The sequence below is a fragment of the Rhynchophorus ferrugineus genome, unplaced genomic scaffold, assembly GCF_030347505.1.
Source record: "Rhynchophorus ferrugineus isolate W39M unplaced genomic scaffold, kcgeb_rfMv2 rfM9, whole genome shotgun sequence".
Lineage (NCBI taxonomy): Eukaryota > Metazoa > Arthropoda > Insecta > Coleoptera > Curculionidae > Rhynchophorus > Rhynchophorus ferrugineus.
This window is the reverse complement of record NW_027472588.1, coordinates 20,492,810-20,514,626: the sequence shown is the minus strand read 5'-3', so window position 1 is coordinate 20,514,626 and position 21,817 is coordinate 20,492,810. Positions and strand designations below refer to the sequence as shown.

The 21,817-nt window shown below is 32.5% G+C and overlaps 1 protein-coding gene across 1 annotated transcript in view; it reads right to left on the bottom strand.

Moving 5' to 3' along the window:
• LOC143202356 (uncharacterized) overlaps window positions 1–21,817 on the bottom strand; it is a 33,003-nt gene that overhangs the window by 4,508 nt on the left and 6,678 nt on the right. The window contains exons 4-9 of the mRNA XM_076413827.1: window positions 21,332–21,657; window positions 15,310–15,574; window positions 12,231–12,482; window positions 10,251–11,241; window positions 7,439–7,693; window positions 7,207–7,372 (exon numbers count right to left, since the gene is read on the bottom strand). Of these exons, the coding sequence (XP_076269942.1) occupies window positions 7,207–7,372; window positions 7,439–7,693; window positions 10,251–11,241; window positions 12,231–12,482; window positions 15,310–15,574; window positions 21,332–21,657 (2,255 nt within the window). The remainder of the gene's footprint in view (window positions 1–7,206; window positions 7,373–7,438; window positions 7,694–10,250; window positions 11,242–12,230; window positions 12,483–15,309; window positions 15,575–21,331; window positions 21,658–21,817) is intronic.

Here is a 21,817-nt window from a genome sequence, read left to right as displayed (position 1 = left end):
TATGGGTTCTATGGGGATATCACGCTTAAGCAGTTTGTTGGATACATAATATGGGGCAACGACGATCGCTCGCAACACTTTATTCTGGAACCTCTGGAGGATATCTATGTTAGATTTGCTAGCAGTACCCCACAGTTCAGTACCATTGGTCCAAATGGGCTTAAGTATTGACTTATACAGCAAAATATGTTTTTTCCATGTCATACGTCGACCGAAATGCCTTCCCAGATGTTTAACGTTGCCTGCTTGCGGTTCATGATTATTCAATTTTACTGAGGGACATGTTCTTCTACAAAGGGCGGATGTCACATGGGTAGATTTTGTCTCATTTGCTTTGATACGCTACGTTTTCAACCACAATTCGACTTGGTTAAGATGAAGTTGGAGGTTTCTTGTGGCTGATATTGGATCCTCGTGTGATGATAAAACGGCTGTATCGTCAGCATATGTCGCAACAGTAGTGTTTCTTGAGGTCGGTAGGTTAGCTGTATACATAAGATAAGAACACTGCCTTGCCGAACACCCAAATATATTGGGTGTAGATCAGTGTATTTGTCATCATGTTTGACAATAAAATGTCTGTGAGGTACGATTTCAGCAATTGAAAGTGTGTATGTGACAAAAGCTTTTTCAATTTAACCTGCTGTCCAGTGTGCCACACCTTGTCGAAGGCTTGAGAAATATCGAGAAATGTAGCGGAGCAATATTTTTTATCGTTCAAGTTTTTGTTAATTAGGTTGTCTAATATTTGTATTTTATAACTAGTATTTGTTCTGTTGTTCCGTGTTTATTACGGAAGCCAAATTGATGGTCTGGAATAATATTTCTCTCCTCTGCTATTATTTTAAGTCCCTTAATGTATAATTTTTCGAATAGTTTAGAGATTACAGGTATCAGGCTTATAGGACGAAAAGAGGAGATGTCTTTTGATTTTTTCCCAGGTTTAAGAATCATAATGATTTGAGCCACTTTCCAAGTGCTAGGAAAGTAATTAAGTCTTAGCAGGGCATTAAATATGAATGTTTTTAATTTGATGCACTTTCCTGACAGTTCTTTTAAGATTGTTCCAGTTATTAGGTCAAAACCAGGAGCTTTTTAGAATTGATTTCTTTATGTATTATTTCTTTTACTTGTTTAACAGTAAATTTCTCATGTGGAAGATCCATTTGAAACGGAGTGCTAAGAAAATCAACTATGTTATTTTCTTCTGTTGCGGATATTTCAGACGGGTACGGATTAAATAGTGTCTTTTAATATTTATAGAAAACTTCCGCTTTATGTTTATCATTCCTAGCCTAGGTATTGTTGTCAATTTTAATAGGTGGATTATGTTGTTGAGGTTTTTTAATTTTTTGGTACTTTCCAGAGAGAATATTCCATTGCATCTGTTGGCGTTGTTTTCTAAATAGTTTTGAATTCCCTGATTTTGTTCCTTATTTATTAGTTCTTTCAGCTCTTTTGTGGCCTTGTTGAATTTTCTCTTGTTTTCTTCTGTTCTGATTTGTTGCCAGGTTTTTCGCAGTTTTCTCTTTTCGGCAATTTTTTAATTGTAGATGAAATATAATTAAACCTTTGATATGTCGTGCTATTAGGTGTTTCGTACCATGCGTATAGATTTTGTTATATATTTTGCTGCTATTTATGTATTTCTTTCTGTTTTGAGAGGTAAATTTAGAGATATTAAACTGACAAATTTCTCTTTAAATTATGGCCAGTTGGTTTTGATTTTATGCAAGGAAGGTGGTTTTGCTTTGTTGAGAATATTTCAGTTCACTGTTATAATAACTAGTAAGTGATCAGACGATAGATCGAAACATGATTCAGCTTTGCACGTTTTGGTGCCAATATTTTTTGTAACACAAAAGTCTATGGTACCGGAAATTTTATTTCTATCTGACGGCCAATATGTTGGCTCACCAGTAGAGATATGCGTAAGTTATGTGTCTTTATCGTTTTGACCAATTCTTCGCCTTTTTCTGTACTCCACATTACATTCTCATTACATTATTTTGCATTCTCCTCCGACAATGAATCTATTACCCAGCGTGTTAAAGAAACCGTGGTATTGTTCTGCCTTGTTGTGTGTTTAGGCGGACAATAGATAGCATTCATTTTTAATGGCCCGTGCACTTCTTCAATGGTTACACTGGTGGCTTGTAAATATTCCTCGCTAAATTTCTCTCTTTCACAGTGTTTTATGTTTTCACGAATAATTATAGATGTTCCTCTATGTGCTTTATCATCTGGATATTTTGTATGATACAGCTTGTATTTCAAAATCCGTAAATAATTTCTATTAGTGAAATGTGTTTCGGATACCATCATGATATCAATATTTTATTCATATAAGAACATTTTAAGCTCCCTGATATATTACTGTCCATTAGCATTCCATACGGCTATTTTGTATTTGCTGTAATGGCTATCAGTCATTAGGCTAGCTTGGTAACGACGACGGTGAGTAAATTCATCATTGTACTCATATGCTCCATAAGTTTACCCATCATTTCCTCTAATTTACTAATAGTACTTAGAGGGTCAGTGGTGATTGGCGTTGTCTGTGTGTTAGGTTGGGTCTGATTGTTGGTTACTGCGTGTGCGTATGATATATGAGGGTGTTGTATTGGTGCTTCAGGCGAGTTAAATGGTATGGGCTATTTTGGTGGCTGTAAGTTTCTTTTTTCTCTCAGTGCTGGATAAAATTTTGTTGCAACGCTTTATGGACTAGGCATCCCCTATAATTTGCCTTTATGTGTATGGTGGCTCACATTTAATGACATTGTGATCCAAATACTTAATCTCGTAAACATGTTTATTATTTTCTTTTGGCTTCAAATTAATATAAAACATTAGCATTGGCCCTTTGTTGCATGGTGTTTAATATTAAGTATATTTACAACTTCGTGGCCTTGTTCAGCTAGGGCTGCTTTAATTGTATTTGAATCGGTGGCGTGATGATGTCCTTTTATGTCAAATTTAAAAGTTTTGGTCGAAAAGTATGGTACTGCGTGCTTCTATTGTCCAATTCTCTTATTAAAACTTTGAATGTTCAGAGTCAAACACTTGGAATCTTCATTGTTTCAAATCCGATTGTTTTTATTATGTAATTATTACATATTGTTTTGAGCAAGTCATGCAGATGTTTAACAACACCTACCTTATATATTGTTATTGGGGGTGGCCTGGAAATTGCTTTTGGTTGGCTTTTTTAGTTGTTCTGATTTTCTTCTGTCAGGGCACTGAAACTATTGTATGTTTGGATAGGTTTTTGAAGCCAATTGTCCCTAATTTTCGTCTGTTTTCGGATGACTTATCCTTCGGGACTTCTCAAGCGTTTTTTGTTTGTAACAATGTTTCATTTGTGCATTTGAGGGGTTTCAGTTATTGGCAGTTGATCGTTATTTTGAATAGTGATTTATTCAATTGATAAATCGACAGAAAGATGTTGTGGATTAGTCATTATGTATTGAAATTAACCGTACATATCACTTAATAGTTATTAAATGTTTAATTTAATTTTTTTACGCGCGTCATATTTTGCTTGCTCGATTAACCGTTCCGAAAATAAGAAAGAAAATTCCTAGAAGATAGAAAATAAATTTTAAATTTCACATTCAATAGTACACGTTTTAAATCACGTTCTCATCCTACAATGGTTGAGACTAGGACTAGGTTCACTTTTTATGAGCGACACTTTTATAACACCAACAGTAATACGGGTGTTTTTACAACAGAACGTTCTGAAAGATACGTCTGCACTCCGTATGGTTTGAATAGAATTAATAATTCTAATCAAGATCAATTTAATTGTTGTAAAAAGCTTGCTAAAACCTTAACTAATAAAAATTGAAACGAAAAAGATATAGACAGGGCAGAACATTTACATGAATTAAAATTTCTACAAAATTTCGTTAAAAATTTGACGTCGTCTGACACTCAATTATATTATGATAAATAATATAACTCTTTTCATCTATACTAATTAATCTAAATTTAACTATACCAGTTTATACAACTACAGCTAAGAGATCATTGTTTAAATTAAAATTAAGGATTACTTATAATCTAGAATGAGTCAGAAGCGAATAGAAAATGTTGCTATCATTTCTATGGTCTGACTTTTTAAAGGAGCTAAATATTAGAAATCTTATTAACGAATTTGCCAAAAGCAAAGCTAGAAAAATATAATTTCCATAAAATATTTCCGTCTTTTTCATCAAATGTAACTATTTGGAAAAAGTGGGCAGTATTTTAATTATCTTCTGTTTTTAATAATTTGGAATACATGTTTTAATACTTTAAAACTGTTCTTTTGTTACTTTGTGCAAGCACAAAAACATAACGGACGTTAAAATTTAACGTAATCATATTTTTGGTTCAATAAAGTAGTCAGCATGACGGCGCAGAAAATGTTTAGAGGGTCACTACTGGTGGTAATAAAAAGAGATGTTACTATCAAAAGCAGATTGTAAATGGATTTTATCTTGAGGGAGATAAAATACTCTTTAGCTTAGATTTAAAGGAAAGTTGTAGTCGCCGCGAATGATTATAGAATAAAAAGGTTCATAATATTAAATATTATAAGTTGCTGTAATTTTATTGAAAATGTTTTTTAGTGTATTGTTGCTGTGTTGAATATTAGTGTGGGTACTGTGAATAACATCGCTTACAAAATGAAGAACAATACCTTAGATTCAACTAAGAAAAGCCCTCTACATACGAAGTGGGTGACAAATCTTGACCATCTTGATATTGGCTCTATTCGAGATCAAATATACGAAATGAATAAGAACAGTGAGTACACAAACTATTTTATCGTAAATAATAATTAATTTAATAAAATTATTTGAGAAAAAATTAGTCTACTGAAAGTATACATAAGAGTTAGGGACATGCAGGTTTTTGATGGATATAAGACATTCCCTTCATACACTCTTACAGGGAGTAGGATTTAAATGGTGTAAAGATAACCCTTGAAGAGGTCTAATGGAACTTCCAGCATTGCCTTAAAAAGAATAAAAATTTTAAAGGCGCACAGTAAAATAAATGAGGATAAATTATTAGAATTTGTGTATCTTGATGAAACTTGGATATTTCAAAATAGTTCATTGGGGCATTCTTGGTAAGACAGTAAAAAGTGTAAATACAACAAAAATTGATGGAAAAAGGTAAAAGTTAAAATAGTATTTGATTAGGTTTTGTTGATCATAATATTTGTTAATAATTAATTGCAGATATATTGTTATTCATGCAGGGAATAAGAATGGTTTTATTCCTGGTGCAGAAGTAGTATTTTCCTCCAAATCCAAGGGCGATTACCATGTAGAAATTAACCATAACATGTTTTTGTTAAGGTTTGAAAATCAATTGTTAAACACATCGAGGAACCATCAGTTATTATTTTGGACAATGCACCATATCATAGGACACTGGTGGAAAAAATTCCAATAATAGCATCAACAAAGGCTATAATGAAGGAATAGCTTTCAAAAAATGAATTATGTTTTAAAGAGATTATGCTAAAAACTGAACTGTTACAAATTATTACTAGGTAAATATAAATGAAATGTTTGCAATTGCGTTTTTTGCAATTTAATTTTTTTTTATAAATATGCTTGAAAAAGATATATTGTAGATCAGATGGCTGAACTATATAGGTTACATAGTATTATGACTTCCTCCCTATCACTGTATATTCAATCCTATCGAGTTGATATGATGGGTACCAGATTTATTATAATAGACATGCTGGTCGAGAAGGATATTCCATCATGAACTGTTTGGATATGTGTAAGGAAGAATAGTGGATCATAACACCTTCGATTTGGATGGACTCAATAAGACATATGGAGGAAGTAATTGATAAATGGTGGATCACGAACATATGTTAGACAGATTGGAAATTAACAGTTTAGTGATTGACTTGGGCAGTAACTCGGAAAGTGAAAATGACTAAAGGAAACTTTTAGGGTATGTGACAATGCTGTGCAATGATGAACTTCCTGAGACAGAGTGATGAGAGTGGAAACAACTAAAGGTATGCACATAATTAATAAAATATAACTGTATAAAATGGTATTGTAGGGCGTGAAGGATTTGTGTGCACAGATATAATTGTAATTGTTCAGAAATAAACATGAGCATTAGGTTACAATATATCAGGAGTAGTTGAATAGTAGTTTTGTAGATATGGTAAATGCATTAGGCAGAATTCAGTGATTAATTTTATCAAGAATGGTATACAGTGGTAGTAGCAGAAGAAATAAAAAATACACTGTTATCAAGATGACTTGACAACGTAAAGAGGTAAATATGCTCTCTAATGGAAGTAAAATACATTACTTTGATATATAATTGTTAATTAGGTGGATTAAGTCTCCATGGGGATACCACTACATAAAAAAAACGCCTAGAACTCTACCTCATGGGTGGTGTAGAAAAGAGTTAAAGGTAAATATAATAAAACAACTTTAACCTACAAACTATTATACATGTGATCTTAATGGTAGTTTTAAGTCCTTCGATGATATATGCACTAATTGGACTATAATGTTAAAATAAATTATATTTGATAACAGTATTTTTGTTTAATTATTTTATTTAAATTAGAATTTTGTTGTACTTGAAAGCCAAACTGAACTAAAACTCAGAGCTGATGCGGCAGCATTGCGACGTTTTGACATCACCAATTTCGATGACGCATATACAAATAAACTTTGAACAGACTATACTTATTATTTTACCATAGTTAAAAAGAGACATAATGCCTTCTTATGCGCCAGAACATGTAATCGAATCAGTCTATAAAATTCGATTTGTTTTGCTACTGGCCGACCCTTTTGTCAAATGTCTACAAAATTCTTCAAAACATTAGTCATAATAATTATAGGTTACAAGCCAGCAAATATTGTAAACCAAAATTATAAATTGCAACATTGCGTCTTGCCGACGTCATAAATTTTAATGACGTGCATTGGCTGTTTTATTGGATAGACTATACTAACTCTGTTCATTACAGTATATTCACAAGTTGGTATTTTAGCTGTTTTAAAAACCACCTTTTGAAATTTCCAATTTCTGGATACTGGAATCTATTCAAATATTAATATATCATATGCATTCAAGCATATATCATGATATATCAAGTGTCATATGTTATATGGGTATGAAATATCTATAATAATAAATTAATATAATGTTACTTACCATTTATATCCAATATAGCAATATTGCTACGTATTCTTTCAATGGCGCGTTCAGGAAATGACATGAGTTGATTATTTTTCAAACTCAAAACCCTCAACCGAAGCATGTTATTAAACGGCGATCCATGCACTCCACATATTTTGTTATCATCTAATCGCAGTTCCACCTAAAACCAGGTGTTAGTTGATTAAATCTTGTTATCACGTTATGTATTTTCCTGCTGATTACTTACCATCCACTCCATTTGTTCAAGAGTTGAGCTTACTACGGCCTTAATTTGATTTCGACTCAAGTCGAGCATTTCCAAAGATTTGACACCTTTTAGGCCAGCGTCCTCCATAGATGATATTTCGTTGTCGCTTAGGTTTAACATTAACAGATGTTGGACTGCCGTAAATGCATTCGGCGCTATCGATCTGATCTGATTCTGTTGCAGTTCTACTATTTGAAGTGACGGAAGATCAACGAATACCATTTTCGGGATTTCCTTAAAATATACACCATAAAACTAAAGTAGCAGTGGCAAGAAATTATCGGTTAAAATTAATTATTTTACTTTAAAAGAATTACACAAGTATACACGGTTTGGGATCAGAACAACTAAAACCTGTTTTTTAAAATTACTTAAAGTTCTCTGAATATTAAAAAAATTCATTATTTTATTATTTTTGACCATTAACTGCCATTTATTGAATTAAAGAGTATAAATCAGAAATGAATAAAGGTTGAACTGAGTCTTTTATACTGCTTGGGATCTGTTTTATGTATTAGAATCCAACAGTAACCGCTCATCATGCCTTCGTCCCAAAATCCTTTATATCGTCTTTACATTTTTGCTATATCTTGGAGTAGTGGCTTTCCTTGCCCGTTGCTCATGTCGCCCAAGTGTTGTTGAAAAAAAATCAAAATGTGAATTCAGAAAATGTATTTTGAGAGATATTCTACCTCTAACCTTGTAGTAATTTTGCAACAAATTGTCGATTTCATGCTTCATCAGATAAGGCTGATTTGTGTTTACCGATAAAATTGTGAACAACACATTGAAATGATGCCCATGCTGCCGCTACATCAGACTTTGTGTCATCTAATAGTTTTCAAATATCAGGTCTGGCAAATATTATGTCTTTGATTTTTACGTATGGCAGCTATAAAAACAACTTGGTTAAGTACTTGAAAGCTGGTCCTTCCCGATTAAGCGCTTCTTCTTAAAGTTCTTAATAAGGCGAAACTTAATGTGATGAGGTGACAATAAGTTCGCAATCGCTGTTATTAGACCAATAACCTATAATGAACATGAAAATTACTTTAATATTTCGAAATTAAGTACAATTTTTTTTTAATTTTCGATCACCACAGATTTTCCATTAATGCTCATTGTATTCGAGGTTGGCCAAAAGTGTACACATTGTGTCATAACATAACATACCGAGTTTGTACTGTATGAGCAATTGGAAAGGATAATTTTTTATTTGCAATGTGGAATATAGCTGCCTTCAAACTGCACTTAGAGCCATCTATGAACAAACTATGTGCTGTATTCACATCAAATAAATCCTTTGAAATTAAATGTTTTTCTTCCACAGGAAATCGCTTTCACTACTCGCCGGTGATGAAAACTAAGTTTCTAACGCATTTTTTGCAGTTGTATACTTTGTATAGACTTTGCAACGTTGTCTCTGCATTTTCACACGTTCCAAAGCACAATCACAGTACATAAACAAGTTCCAAATCATGTTTAATGCAACGTCGTCAGCTGATATAACAGCGCAGAACTAATAGAAGGAATCTTGACACACGAATTGAAGATCTGAGGTTAGGACATTAATTGGAAGATAACAAGAATGGAGACAGAATATACGACAAATAATGATACATATGCAAAATATGATATAACTATGAGTTAAGCGTAATTTTGAAACGTATTTTAACTGCAATCGAGTAAACATTTACCAACAATAAAATTCCCACAAGAGGAGCATGCAAAACATATGGGACTATATATCTTGGCCAGAGATTGAAGTTCTTTCATTAAAAAATGTAATAACAATTAATTCAAAAGATGAGCATTATTGTTATGAAATAGATTGCCACGGAGCAGAACAGAGAAGGAAAACAAAATGTCGGTCGCCGAGAAAAATATCGATATTCTCTAAATATTGGAAAAAGTAGTAATAAACCTTTAAAATTAGGTACTAAAGGTTTAAGAAATATCTTTAATTTTTTTGAAAAATATCGTTTACAAAATATATCGATATATCGCCAAAAATCTCGCTCTTTTTTTCTATATCCCTACTATAAGATGATCACAATATGTTATCGTCCATTAATATGATGTGTTCTTTATTGTATATTTTAAACTCTCCTTTTTACCGACGAAGGTTTATCTGGACTGAATCTACCCTTTAACGTGGGCTCCGAACCACGATTCTCGGCATTAAGCTTACCGACTGACGAATGAGCAATTTTGGAGATCCTTCCAGAAGACATCCGCTCTTACCCGGTCTGGTTACTGGCGTGACTGGGATCATTTTTCTTATTGGATTTTGCAACTCTTGCCTACAGCCAATCGCATATGTTAATCAATCACAAATATAAATTACGACAATGCCCCAGCAGGAATCGTACCCTCGACTATCGCAACAGCAGGAGGACCGTCCTGTCGCTTTTACCACTATGTCAACCAAGCCGGCGTGATATATTCTTATAATAGATAAATGTTTAAAAGAAAAAACATCGTGGAATGTTCGATCGGACCTGAAAAATCGTTGCAAATGTAAACCGTTCTCGAACCTACATAAAACACACAGAGAATTTCACCAAACTCGGTCCAACCGTGTAGAGATAGTTCAGTGACATACACACCGGGCAGAAGAATTTTCCCTAAGCTCTTTAAAACTGTTTTTTTATATACAATATTTTTCCTGACAATAACGAACACAACAAAAAAGAATAATTCATTAATTTGGTGTGGAGTTATGCGCGTACATACATTTCGGCGATTGATTTTTATTTATATAGACGGTTAAATATCTGATACTACTTACTTTGATTTTGTTTCTTCCCAATTTAATTTGTTTCAAAACCGGCAAGTTCTTCACGGAATTACTCTCGATGACCTCTAGTTCGTTCTCCTCGAGATCGAAACTTATTAAGTGCTGTAAACGATGGAAAGTGTTCTCTTTTAGAGCCGGTATAGAGTTATGAGCTAACTTAAGTATTCTCAGTGATGGTAAACTGCTCAGTATCTCTGCATCTACAGAATTCAATCGATTGTGGTCGATATTTAACAGTCGCATGTTTTTTAAACCTACGAAGGCTCCGGACAGTTTGACCAAATTATTGTGAGATACATCGAGAATTTGCAACTCGATATTCTTATCCAGCGTACCAGGAACTATTTCGTTTATGAAATTTTGACTTAAATTCAGCTTTTTTAAATGTACCGTGTATTGAAATATTTCAGGTGTGAGTATTTCGAGCCTGTTATTTCCAAGATTTAGATCTCGTAAATCGTTCGTATCTTTAAAAACGTTATTGCCTATGTTGATGATGCCATTACCAGTCAAATCTAACAATTCCAGTTTGGACAAACCTCTAAAAGCACCGTCATTGAATTTCTTCAAGACGTTCTCGCCCAAATAAAGTTTCCTAAGCTGTGGTAATCTAGAAAATGTCCCTTTTACCACAAATTCTATCCTGTTTTTCGTCAAATCAAGTATTTTTAAGGCCGGTAAGTCTACATTCAACGGCAACAAAACGATTTTATTATTTCGAAGATGCAGATACTCAACTCCGTGTGGTAAACCAGGAACAAATTCAGTGAGAGCATTTCTGGAAATGTCTAGTTCGTAAAGATTAATTAGGTGCTTGAATGTTGAAGGATGAACGTTGGCTAGAGCATTGTCTGACAGGTTGACAAATTCCAATGAGGGATTAGCTCCAAATGATGCTGGGTCGATAAAGGTTAGTTCGTTTCGGCTCAAATCCAATTTTCGAAGGGAGGGCAGATCGGACAAAAAGTTATGTTCTAAACGCCTGAAACCAAACACGTGTTCGTTAGAAACATTTTGATGAGATCGAGATTATTTGAGATGAGCTGATCTGTTGACAGTTTGTCTCGTTATTCTGTTAGTATGAGAGATGGTCTTAAATAACATATTAATAGTTAAATCATGGCTGAGCCAGACATTAGATAACATGTAATATAGATATAAATATGACTGTCGCAATATAGTAATGTCACTTGCAAATATTCTATTTTTACTTTTAATTATATCATAGTTACGGCTAATTTTATTGCTGATAAAAAAATCATAGAAAGGTCCTAATGTCCTAAAAGGTACATCAGAAAGGTACAATTGAGACCTAATAGAGATCTTTAGATGAGAGTTCTGACATAAACTATTATAAGAATGAGGGACAATAATCCAATAAGCAATCATTTGAAAAAACTAACCAAAAAATGTGTTCATACAATATAATAATAAAGTTTGTGCTCATCAAGATATGTAGAAAGAATGTTTTCTTTAGCAGGTTTTATTCATTCCCTTATAAGAGGCTGTTTGTTTGATGATACATTTGAAAATCTAGTATTTATGAAAGGCAATTCTTCATTTGCTGATTAATATGCTGTACTGGATTAGTTATGTTCTATTTGTATAATCTAACTGCATTTTATATATTATATAAATAAAAATAGTTAAAATACTGCAATTTGTATTTTATATATTCAATGACTTAAAAAATATTTTGTGTTTCGTATTTCAAATACATTCCAGATAGTATTTTGTAATTTGTATTTTAATTAGCAAAGCATGTAATTTACCTAGCTGATTAATTATTATTGATTGATTATTTATTCAATGCACATTTAGCATCACACTTATCAAAATATTAATATAGTGTCATTAACCCTGTGTAATGTAATGTGTGAGATACAATTTTGTATTAATAAAAATTATGTTATAATATGTACCCTTCATTAAATTTATAGTAAGTAATAAAACAGTAAAAATTTAAGTTACCTGAAAATATTACCGGACAAGTCTAACCCTTTTAGCTGAGGTAAATTCCACAAGGGCGCCACTAAAGTGTTCGACAGAGAATTATTTTTCAACCTCAATTCACGTAACGCCGGCATAGCCACAAAAGCTTCTCTATCAATGAGATGGATATTATTGTAATCCAAATTAAGGTGTTCTAAAGTCTGATGGCCTCTCAATGATCCGAAGGGGATGGCTTCTAGATTATTATAGCTCATGTCTAAAAATACTAATCTGAAAACGTAAACAGTATATTATTAACAATTTAATAGCTGGACAATTAATTTTTGGGAATTTTTTTGGTAATGTTGAATAATTTTATTTCAAAGTATCATTCATATGTTGAACCAACGATTTAACAAAATATGGATTCCTTAGAGAATTTCCTTATTAATTACGTCTTACATTAGCTATGCTTAGTACAATCTTAATTTACAAATTAATTTATTATTTCTGTTCTGTTCTATATGGATTAATACACAAGCAAGGCGAATACGGGATTAACACATCAGTATGTATTTTCTAAACCTTAGTGAAAATAACTAATATTCGTTAAGCAACCCAATTTTCGAACAATTTCTCGACTTCTTTATAAAACTAATAGTGCTATGTAAATAGATTACTGACCGATAACTTTCTGCGCTTGGGATTGCTGTAGTGGATTTCATTTGTCATCACCAAAGAAAACTTTTTTTCGTGAGGATTTAAAATGCCATTTTGATCAACTATTAATCTGTCTAAACATTCGGGCACTAAGAGTTTGAACTAGATTTTCAGCCTATCAATTCAACCAGCTATTTCAATTAATAGTCTTCTAACGTTGTATGTCATTCAGGAGGTCCTTTATGATTGACATCAAAATCACTAATTTCAAATCATAAAAATTAAAACCGATAATTGGAATATGACAAATGAGATACTTTAAAATCAAGCAACTTATGTAAAAAATTTAAAAGGTAATTTAAAATTTAGGTTAGGTTGTATAACTGTTGTTTACATTAATACATTGCATTTTTAATATATATCTCTCTAATTATTATCACTAATGTTTTAAAGAATTTTAATGAAATTTGGCAATATGGTCCTCTAGTGCCACCTTAAATAAAATTTAATAGGCTGAATTAGTTACATATTCCAATACATAAGACATCGTCCTATCTCTTTTTAATTAAGATAATATGAGAAGGAAAACTCCGATTTGCAAATGGCAATGTTTTAAATAATTTTGCAGACATTTGGCAATATGACACACTAGTAGCAACCCAACTCGAATTTTATAGGCTAATTCAGTTACATGTTCCGAAGCATCGCATAGCATTCTGCCCCTTTTTATCTAGGATAAAATAAGAAGAAAAAATCTGTCGCTTCGGACTTAACACTAAAATTACGCAATTACGCAAATTGCGTTTACAAATTACAATTGGCAATACATTTTATGTCATATATGACGTGCATTGGCTGTTTTATTTTTATGGGCTACACAATTTAACCAATCTGATATTCTATTGACGTATTGCCGAAGAATTTACATTGCCGTGATTTAAAGCTAATGAATAAACAAACAAAAAATGAAGTTATTAACATCAGGCCCCAAGCAATTATTTATAATCGGTTTATAACCTCTAATTCTTATCACTAACGTTTTGAAGGTATTTCTTTAGACAATAAGGTCGTCTATTATCAACACAAATTGAATTTTATAGATTGATTTGGTTACATGTTCCTGCACAGTATTCTGTCTCTTTTTAACAAGGAACTCTGAGATCAAAACGAATTTTACATTTTTACATAGTGCGTTTGACAGTATATTCGACGTAATATACGCGTGCATTGACTGTTTTTTTGGACGGGCTATACAACTTATTTAATATGATATGATTCAATTCGTATTGTCGTACTATAAAGCTCACCAATAAATATGGAAAATATCAAGTTATTAAAAGTGCAGCAATTGTAAATCCTAAGAATATTTGGACAGATCAAATATTTGAGATCATTAATATAATAAGTAAAACTAAATGTTTATTTTTCTCAGAATTATTTTAATTATAATTATTATTTCGAACTGTTCTATAGTCCGTTCAATTAAGCTGTGAACTCGCGCAATCTAAATGTATTACGTTCAAACATCACAATGTTGCCGCATAAACTTTGAGTTCTAGTATATTTTGGCTTTGACATATAACTAAATTCTAATCTAAATAAAATAAAGTCATAAAAATAATGTTATCAAGTATAATTTATTTTAACATTACAGTATGTCTTATCTAATGTGTATATTATCTCGTTTATGTATGATGTAACTAATTAGAGACGCAATCTGTTTCTGACTATGACTAACGATTTTGGAATTTTCAATCAGAGTAATGTATTCCCGGTTATAACCTGTAATTATTATCACTATTGTTTTGAAGAACTTCACAGACGTTTGACAACCAGGCGAATTTTGCAGACTGATTCGGTTACATGTTCAGATAGCACTCATCTCTTTTTAACTAGAATATTATTATTCTGATTTTAAAACGAATTTAAAAACTGCGATATGCAATACATTCGACATTGTGATGACACAATAGACTCTGGATATGATGCTCTGAAGGTACAACTGTCGAAGAATAAATGGAATATATAGGATTAAAATGATTTCGGCAGGTTTGATGATTAATGCTTCAAAATTTATCTTTAGGTGAAGGATATAGTAATAAGATTATAGATGGTGGACTGAAGAGTAGATAAAGAGTGTTGAGGTCCAACAAGTTACTGTTTATCGCCGGAATTTTTTTTAAATATCTATGATAATATGCTGAAGATTTAATTTAACACTTTAATGTGATTTCTTATCTCACTCTTTATACCCACCAGATATTTCTACTGTCAGTCGCTATGTTAAGAAATCGAGAAATAGGTAGAAGATAAGATTAATTTATAAATTATCAGATATTTTCAAAGAAAAATTCTATCTCGAGAAAAGTAACCATAAATAGCTGCTTTTAATTACAAAATCCTTAAAAATTAAATATACCATAACAATATATATATTTTAAAATATTTTACAACTTACCGAGGAAGAGCATCTAACAAAACTCTTAGGTCTGCGACATGACTGATTTTGTTGCCAATTAATAACAGTTCCTCCACACGGTTCCCTGAGTCGGGCATAAAACTGCCCGATTGGATCCTCCTCAGATTATTACCGTTCAAATTTAGATTACGTAATCTGGGCACTCTATGAAAAGCGCCTTGTTGTAATTCTTTGATTCGATTGTTAGATAAGTGCAAGGATTTCAACAGAGGAAGATTTACGAAAGCACCATCTTCTAGAACATCTAAAAAATAATTAAAATGATTGGGGTTACGAGCATTATGAAATGGTATTAATAGACTAGTGAAACTATTAACAGTGAAGTGAACAAGATGCCCCTATGATTGGCACGTTCTATAATTTACTTCAAGTTGTGTTTATTATTTTGTTAATTCTATGGTTATGTTTTTTAAAAGGTAATAACTACCCTAAAAGAAATACTAGAACTTATATTAGAAAAAAGAAGAGCAAGAGCAAGAAAGGCATTATTTCAGTAGTCAGAAAGATGAAAATAAATTGAATAATCTTAGATCCCAACTGAGATTTTAACCGAGAAAGAGTTAAGAAAGAAATAAAAATGGTATTAGTGCAAAGGTTCTTGGTTTTGACCTTATTACCAGAAAATATTCGAAAGAACTGTTAAATATATGACTTGTCTCGATACAAGAGCTAGTATAGAAAGGAGAAAGAAAAGGTAGCAGAGGGCGCTGTGACTTATATCGAGTGGGTATAAATTACCAGGGATCAAAGTAAAGTTTTTCTTTTGTTCCAAGGCCATAAGTGGTGTATTAATTCCGTCTCGTCCCGAATCATAAGTGATTCGTAAACGGTTATGGACCCAGAATTCTCGGTGTAAATGAGAAGTAGTAGGGTGACGACGGAGAGTGCATATATACACGAAAGAAAGTGGAAGTAACAAGATGGCTGTATGTAACAGGCGGAAATTAATTTCGGAGCACTAGAGCACTCAAAGATCAATGACCATCAGAAAGAACACCAGAAAACTAGAAACATGTGATCTTGAGTTATCAGTAAGAAGGAAGGAAACATTGTAATCAACGTAGTAAATAGTAATGAAGTAATCAACAGTTTAGAAAATCAACTACGTGTATAGTTTACAACGATCAGTGAAACACTAGCAAACGAATAACATGGGGTCCAACATAATTATCGGTAGGATAAAGAAACATTGTAATCAATGTAGCAATTAGTAATGGAGAAGAGTTTAGAAAATCAACCATGTAATTACAGGTAGAATGAAAAGCTATTGAACCCAATGAAGAAGAACCAGGAGCCCTTTCTACTGCAAGGCGACGAGAACAAGTGCAATCGAAGAGTTAATTCATTCGGATATTTATAGGCTAATAAACCCAATATCTGAAGATGGAGGAAGATATTTATAATAGGAAGGATAGAAAATACTAAATGATTTGTCCCATTTTACCAGAGTAAAAATCCTTAAGACAGAAAATGAAGCTGAAGAGAATTTCAAACAATACATTAATCAATTAGAAAGACAGCTTGGTATAAAGCTATTTAGTAGGAAAAAGGGGATTCATTTAGAATATAGCAATAGCTCATTCACCGCAAAGTAATGGAAAATGTGGAAAGATTAAATAGGACATTATTAAATAATTAAATTTATTTCTGTATATGAACTAAACAAGATACCAACATAACATAAACAACAACCATAAGCGCTTGAAGGTAGATATTATCGATAACGTTATCAACGACTATGGCGAAAGCCATGAACTGAGGCTTCATCAGCACATCAATCTTAAGGTTCCAACTCCTATTTATCATTCAACTCCATCATTATGCCTTAGCCAAAAGATTTTTTTTATTACTCTTAGTAGCTCCACAATCTGCCCAGACGGCAATAAGATTTGTTATGTTTATATTATATATACATGGCATGTAGAAAATCACTTCATTAAGTAATCTCTCTGTATAAAATACTATTTTAATTAATTAGTCTTATCCTAAAGTTTATATATGTCCAATAATCAGATCGGATGGTGTTAGACGTTTTAGTCTACACACTTCACTGTCACTTCATATATTTAGCTCATTGGCGAGTATATTAGGATGCACTGAACTTGACTCTTTCAAAGCATTTCACACAAACAGGTTGAATTATACTCATTATACTCAACAATGGTACGCAGCGCTTTATTTTGGAACTGTTGTATGATGGATATATGAGGTTTGTTAGCGGTTCCCTATAGTTGGATTCCATATGACCAAATAGGCTTGAGTATAGATTTATACAATAATATCTTGTTATCTAATGATAACTTGGATTTGCGCTCGATAAGCCAATACATTTGGTAGAGTTTAAGTCCAAGTTATTTCCGTTTGGCGAGTATGTGCTTCTTTCAAATTAGGCGTCGATCTAGGTGCATACCAAGATATTTAACATCCTCTGTTTGCGGAAGTTGACAATTATGCTGACTACATAAGATATAGTACTGGACCCAGTACACTACCTTGCGGAACTCCTGAAGATATTGCATGTAATTCGGTATGTTCATCGCCTTGTTTTAAAGCAAAATGACGATATGTGAGGTAATATTTTAGTAACTCATAATTCAGATGAGGAAGAATTTAACCTGCAATCCCGTTTGCCATATTTTATCAAAGGTCTGAGACATGTCTAGGACTGCAGCTGAACAATATTTTTTGGCGTTTAACTCAATATTTATTTTGTTAACAATCCTACAATACACTTCTGGAGTTCTGGAAAGACCTTTCTTTTTTCTATTATAAAATTCTCTTTATGTACAGTTTCTCAAAAACTTTTAAGATAATCGGTAATAAACTTACAGGCTGGTAGGAGGTGACATCTCCTAGTGTTTTCTCTGATTGGACAATCATTATTATTTAAGCTACTTTCCAGATGCTAGGAAAATAATTAATTCGTAATATAGCATTGAATATGAATGTTAATAATTTTACCCCCTTTTCTAATAGTTCCCGTAATATTTTTCCGGTTATTAGATCATATATCTCAGATATTTGAAATGGCGAATTTAGGAAGCTAGTAATTTTAGTTTCGTCATTTTTAGATAGCTCAGACGAGAAGGGTTTAAAGGCATTTTTTAAAATATTTTGAGAACATGTCGGCCTTTTCTTTATTGCTTCTAGCTCAATTATTTTCTTCTATTTTAATAGGAGGGTTATGCTGCTCGGTCCTTTTGAGTTTTCGAGCTGCCTTCCACAATGAATAATCTGTAATGTCAGTTGGTGTCAGATTTTCTAAGTATTCCTGAATTTGAATTTTGAATCAACTCTTTCAGCTTTTTTATGCTTTATTAAATTGTCTTTTATTTTCTACAGTTCTTAGCTGTGCCACTTTTTCAGATTTTTTTGCCGATTTCTACATGATGTGTAAATGTGTTTTATTTTGGAAATGTTTCACTGTAAGGAGTCGCGAAATATGCTGCTTCCTGTATATTTTATGTAATATTTATTGCTGCTGTTTCTATATCAATTTGGGTTTGTAATGGTAAGTATAAAGATATGGTTCTGTCTAATTTTTCTCTAAATAGCGGCCAGTTAGTTCTATTATTACACAGAGAAGGAGCTTTATCTTTGAAGATAATTTTTGAAGAAATTTTTACTAATATTGGTGAATGATCAGAAGACATGATTCTGCCAGATACTTTTTTGTGTCAACATTTTTTGTGATACAGAAGTCTATAGTATCGGGTTTTTTATTTCTGTTGATGATGTTATGCTTGATCCCCATATTATTATTGGTCCATGAGCTTCTTCTAAACTTATACTGGTTACTTGCAGATAATCTTTTTTGAATTTTTCTCATTCAAAATGTTTTATATCCTCGCGAATGATTATGGCTGTACCTCCATGTGCTTTTTCATCTGGGTGTTTTGTGTGATACAGCTTATTTTTAGGAATTTTCGTATAGTTTTTATCTATGAAATGCGTCTCGGAGACCATCAGAATATCAATATTATGTTCAATTAGGAACATTTTTAGTTCCCTAGCATGTTGTTGGATGCCATTGGCATTCCAAACGGCGATTTTATACCTTATTTTTTCAGCCATTAGGCAAGTTTGGTGACGACAGTGGTGAGTAAACTAAGCATCATACTCATTTGTTCTATTAGTTTAGTCATCATGCTTTCCAATTTAATGATTTTGCTGCTAGTTTCAGTAACTTGTACTGCGGTTTCTGTATTTTGAGTTGGGCCATTATCAACCATTTGTGCATATGTTATATCTGGTTGTCTTGGTCTGCTGGGTGGACTGGTAGGTGTGAATGGTTTTGGTTGCCTTTTTTTCCCTTAATGTGGGATATAGTGTTTGTTGAAGTTGCTTGTAAACGACTCAACCCTTATAGTTCGCTGAATAGTTGCCATTGCAGTTTGCACTTGCTTTGCGCATTTGACTTTATCGTCACGAACTTTGCGAGTACAATCTATCCTTAGATGCTCTCCTGCACATTTTACACATTTGTATGGTTTACGACAGTAAGTTTTTGTTTGCCCATATGCTTCACATCTTGTACATTGTGGTGTTATCCTTTTTGCATGTGGTGGTTCACATTTAACAATGTTGTTTTCCAGTGTATTTATGTCATACACCGTATTATTCTTCTTTTTTTTGGTTTTTATGTCGATATAGAACATTGGCAGGAGTTTCTATGTCGTGCGATTTTTAATATAGTATAAATTTACCACCTCTCTTTCACTAATGTTTTATAGTGTTCTGCTTCAAATACTATATTGAAGGTTTCAGATTTCACAGTCTTTACTGTGTAATTATTGGTGATAGTTTTCAGTAGGTCGTGGATGTGCTTTATAACTCCTACCTGATAAACCATTATTGGTGGTGGCTAAGAGACGACTTTTTCCGGGCTTGGTTGTATACTGGTTTCGATTTCGAGGCTGCGAAAACTGTTCTTTGTTTCTATTGGTTTTTGTAACCAATAGTCACTAATCCTGGTTTGTTTTCAGGCGATCTGTTCATCTGAGCTCCTCAATCGTTTTTTTTTGTTTATTACGGTAGTCCATTCAGTTTGTGGAATATGTGTTATGGGCGACTGTTCACTTGTACCACAGTGTAGGTGATTGGGTATATACAGTATGGGTCGTCATCTTGAATTTGTCTGTTTATAGTATATTTGGTTATTTCCAAAAGAAAAATATTTATTTCGTGCACTTCATTTTTTACTAATATATACTTTTTACGCTGGTTTTTAATCAAAATAAAGTTTAAGAAAAAAATAAAAATAGATTGCTTTTTAGGACTGTCAATAGAAGGTAGACAAGTAATTAAGTAAAAAGATGCTGCGGTCTTTGTGTCGGGTCACAAAAACTTGTATTCACTACACTTTAGGTCCACTGCAAAACGGGTATCTGTTAGAATGATACTTTTATAGAGCTTGGAGCCCGTTGAAAACACATCTTCACTGTATGAAGGTTAGAATTGAACTTAGAAGATTAATGAGAGCAAAACTAATCGATCTAGTTCAGTCAAGTTATTAGTAATACTCAGTTAAAAACAGTAACATAGATGTTAAAACCAAAGTTTTTATTGTAGAATTAGTATTAATTTACTAGATTGATATAATAATAAAAATAGAGTTATTCAGTGAGAATGAAATATATATTAGTAAATTTAAGCAGCATAATAAAAATCTATTGATAAACTTGTATTTTATTTTGAATTAAATTTTTCAACTATTCCAATTCCAAAAATCAATTCCAATAATTCTCCTAAAATATTGAGAATCCTAATTGCGTTATAAGTTAGTAGTTGTTTATCAAAGAGAAACAATATCCTTAGCTAAATTTACTACTTAGCGAAGTACGAACATTGAAACAATAATTCAAGATAATATTTCTTCAAAGATAACCAAACTAATTTTAAAAGTTATTCATTTTATTTAAGTGCGACTGCATTCAACTAGCCAATCAAATGTTATATCTTGTTTAACTCCTTGTGGTGTTAACATGTTTTAGTTTCATACCTATGTTATTCTCATCCAAACGCAAAATTTGCAATTGTGATAACTCTCTGCAAGCTTGTCCTACCATACCAGCTTCGGATATTCTATTACCGATCAAGACCAATTCATCCAAAATAGGAAGACGAGTTATTGCCATTGGGTGTATGAAGGACAAACCGCTATATGATATATTTATTAATTTCAAGCTTGGTAAGTCACGGATTAAGTTTGGCTCGAGTCGACTGAGTCTTGGACACGGGCCAATATGTAGCTTCTCCAGGGAAGGGTTATCCTTAAAATTCATCGGTGTTAATTCCATTAAAGATGCAGACTTAATTTGAAGATGCCTGGAATATTAAAAAAAGTGTAATGTAAAATATGAAATTATACAAGAATATTTTTAGCTTACGGTCTCCACTTGCAAAAGTTTGGGCATAAAACAGAGAACATTTTTTCTGTTGCAACATTTTTGGGCATAATTTTAAGGAAATTTGTTATTACATTTTG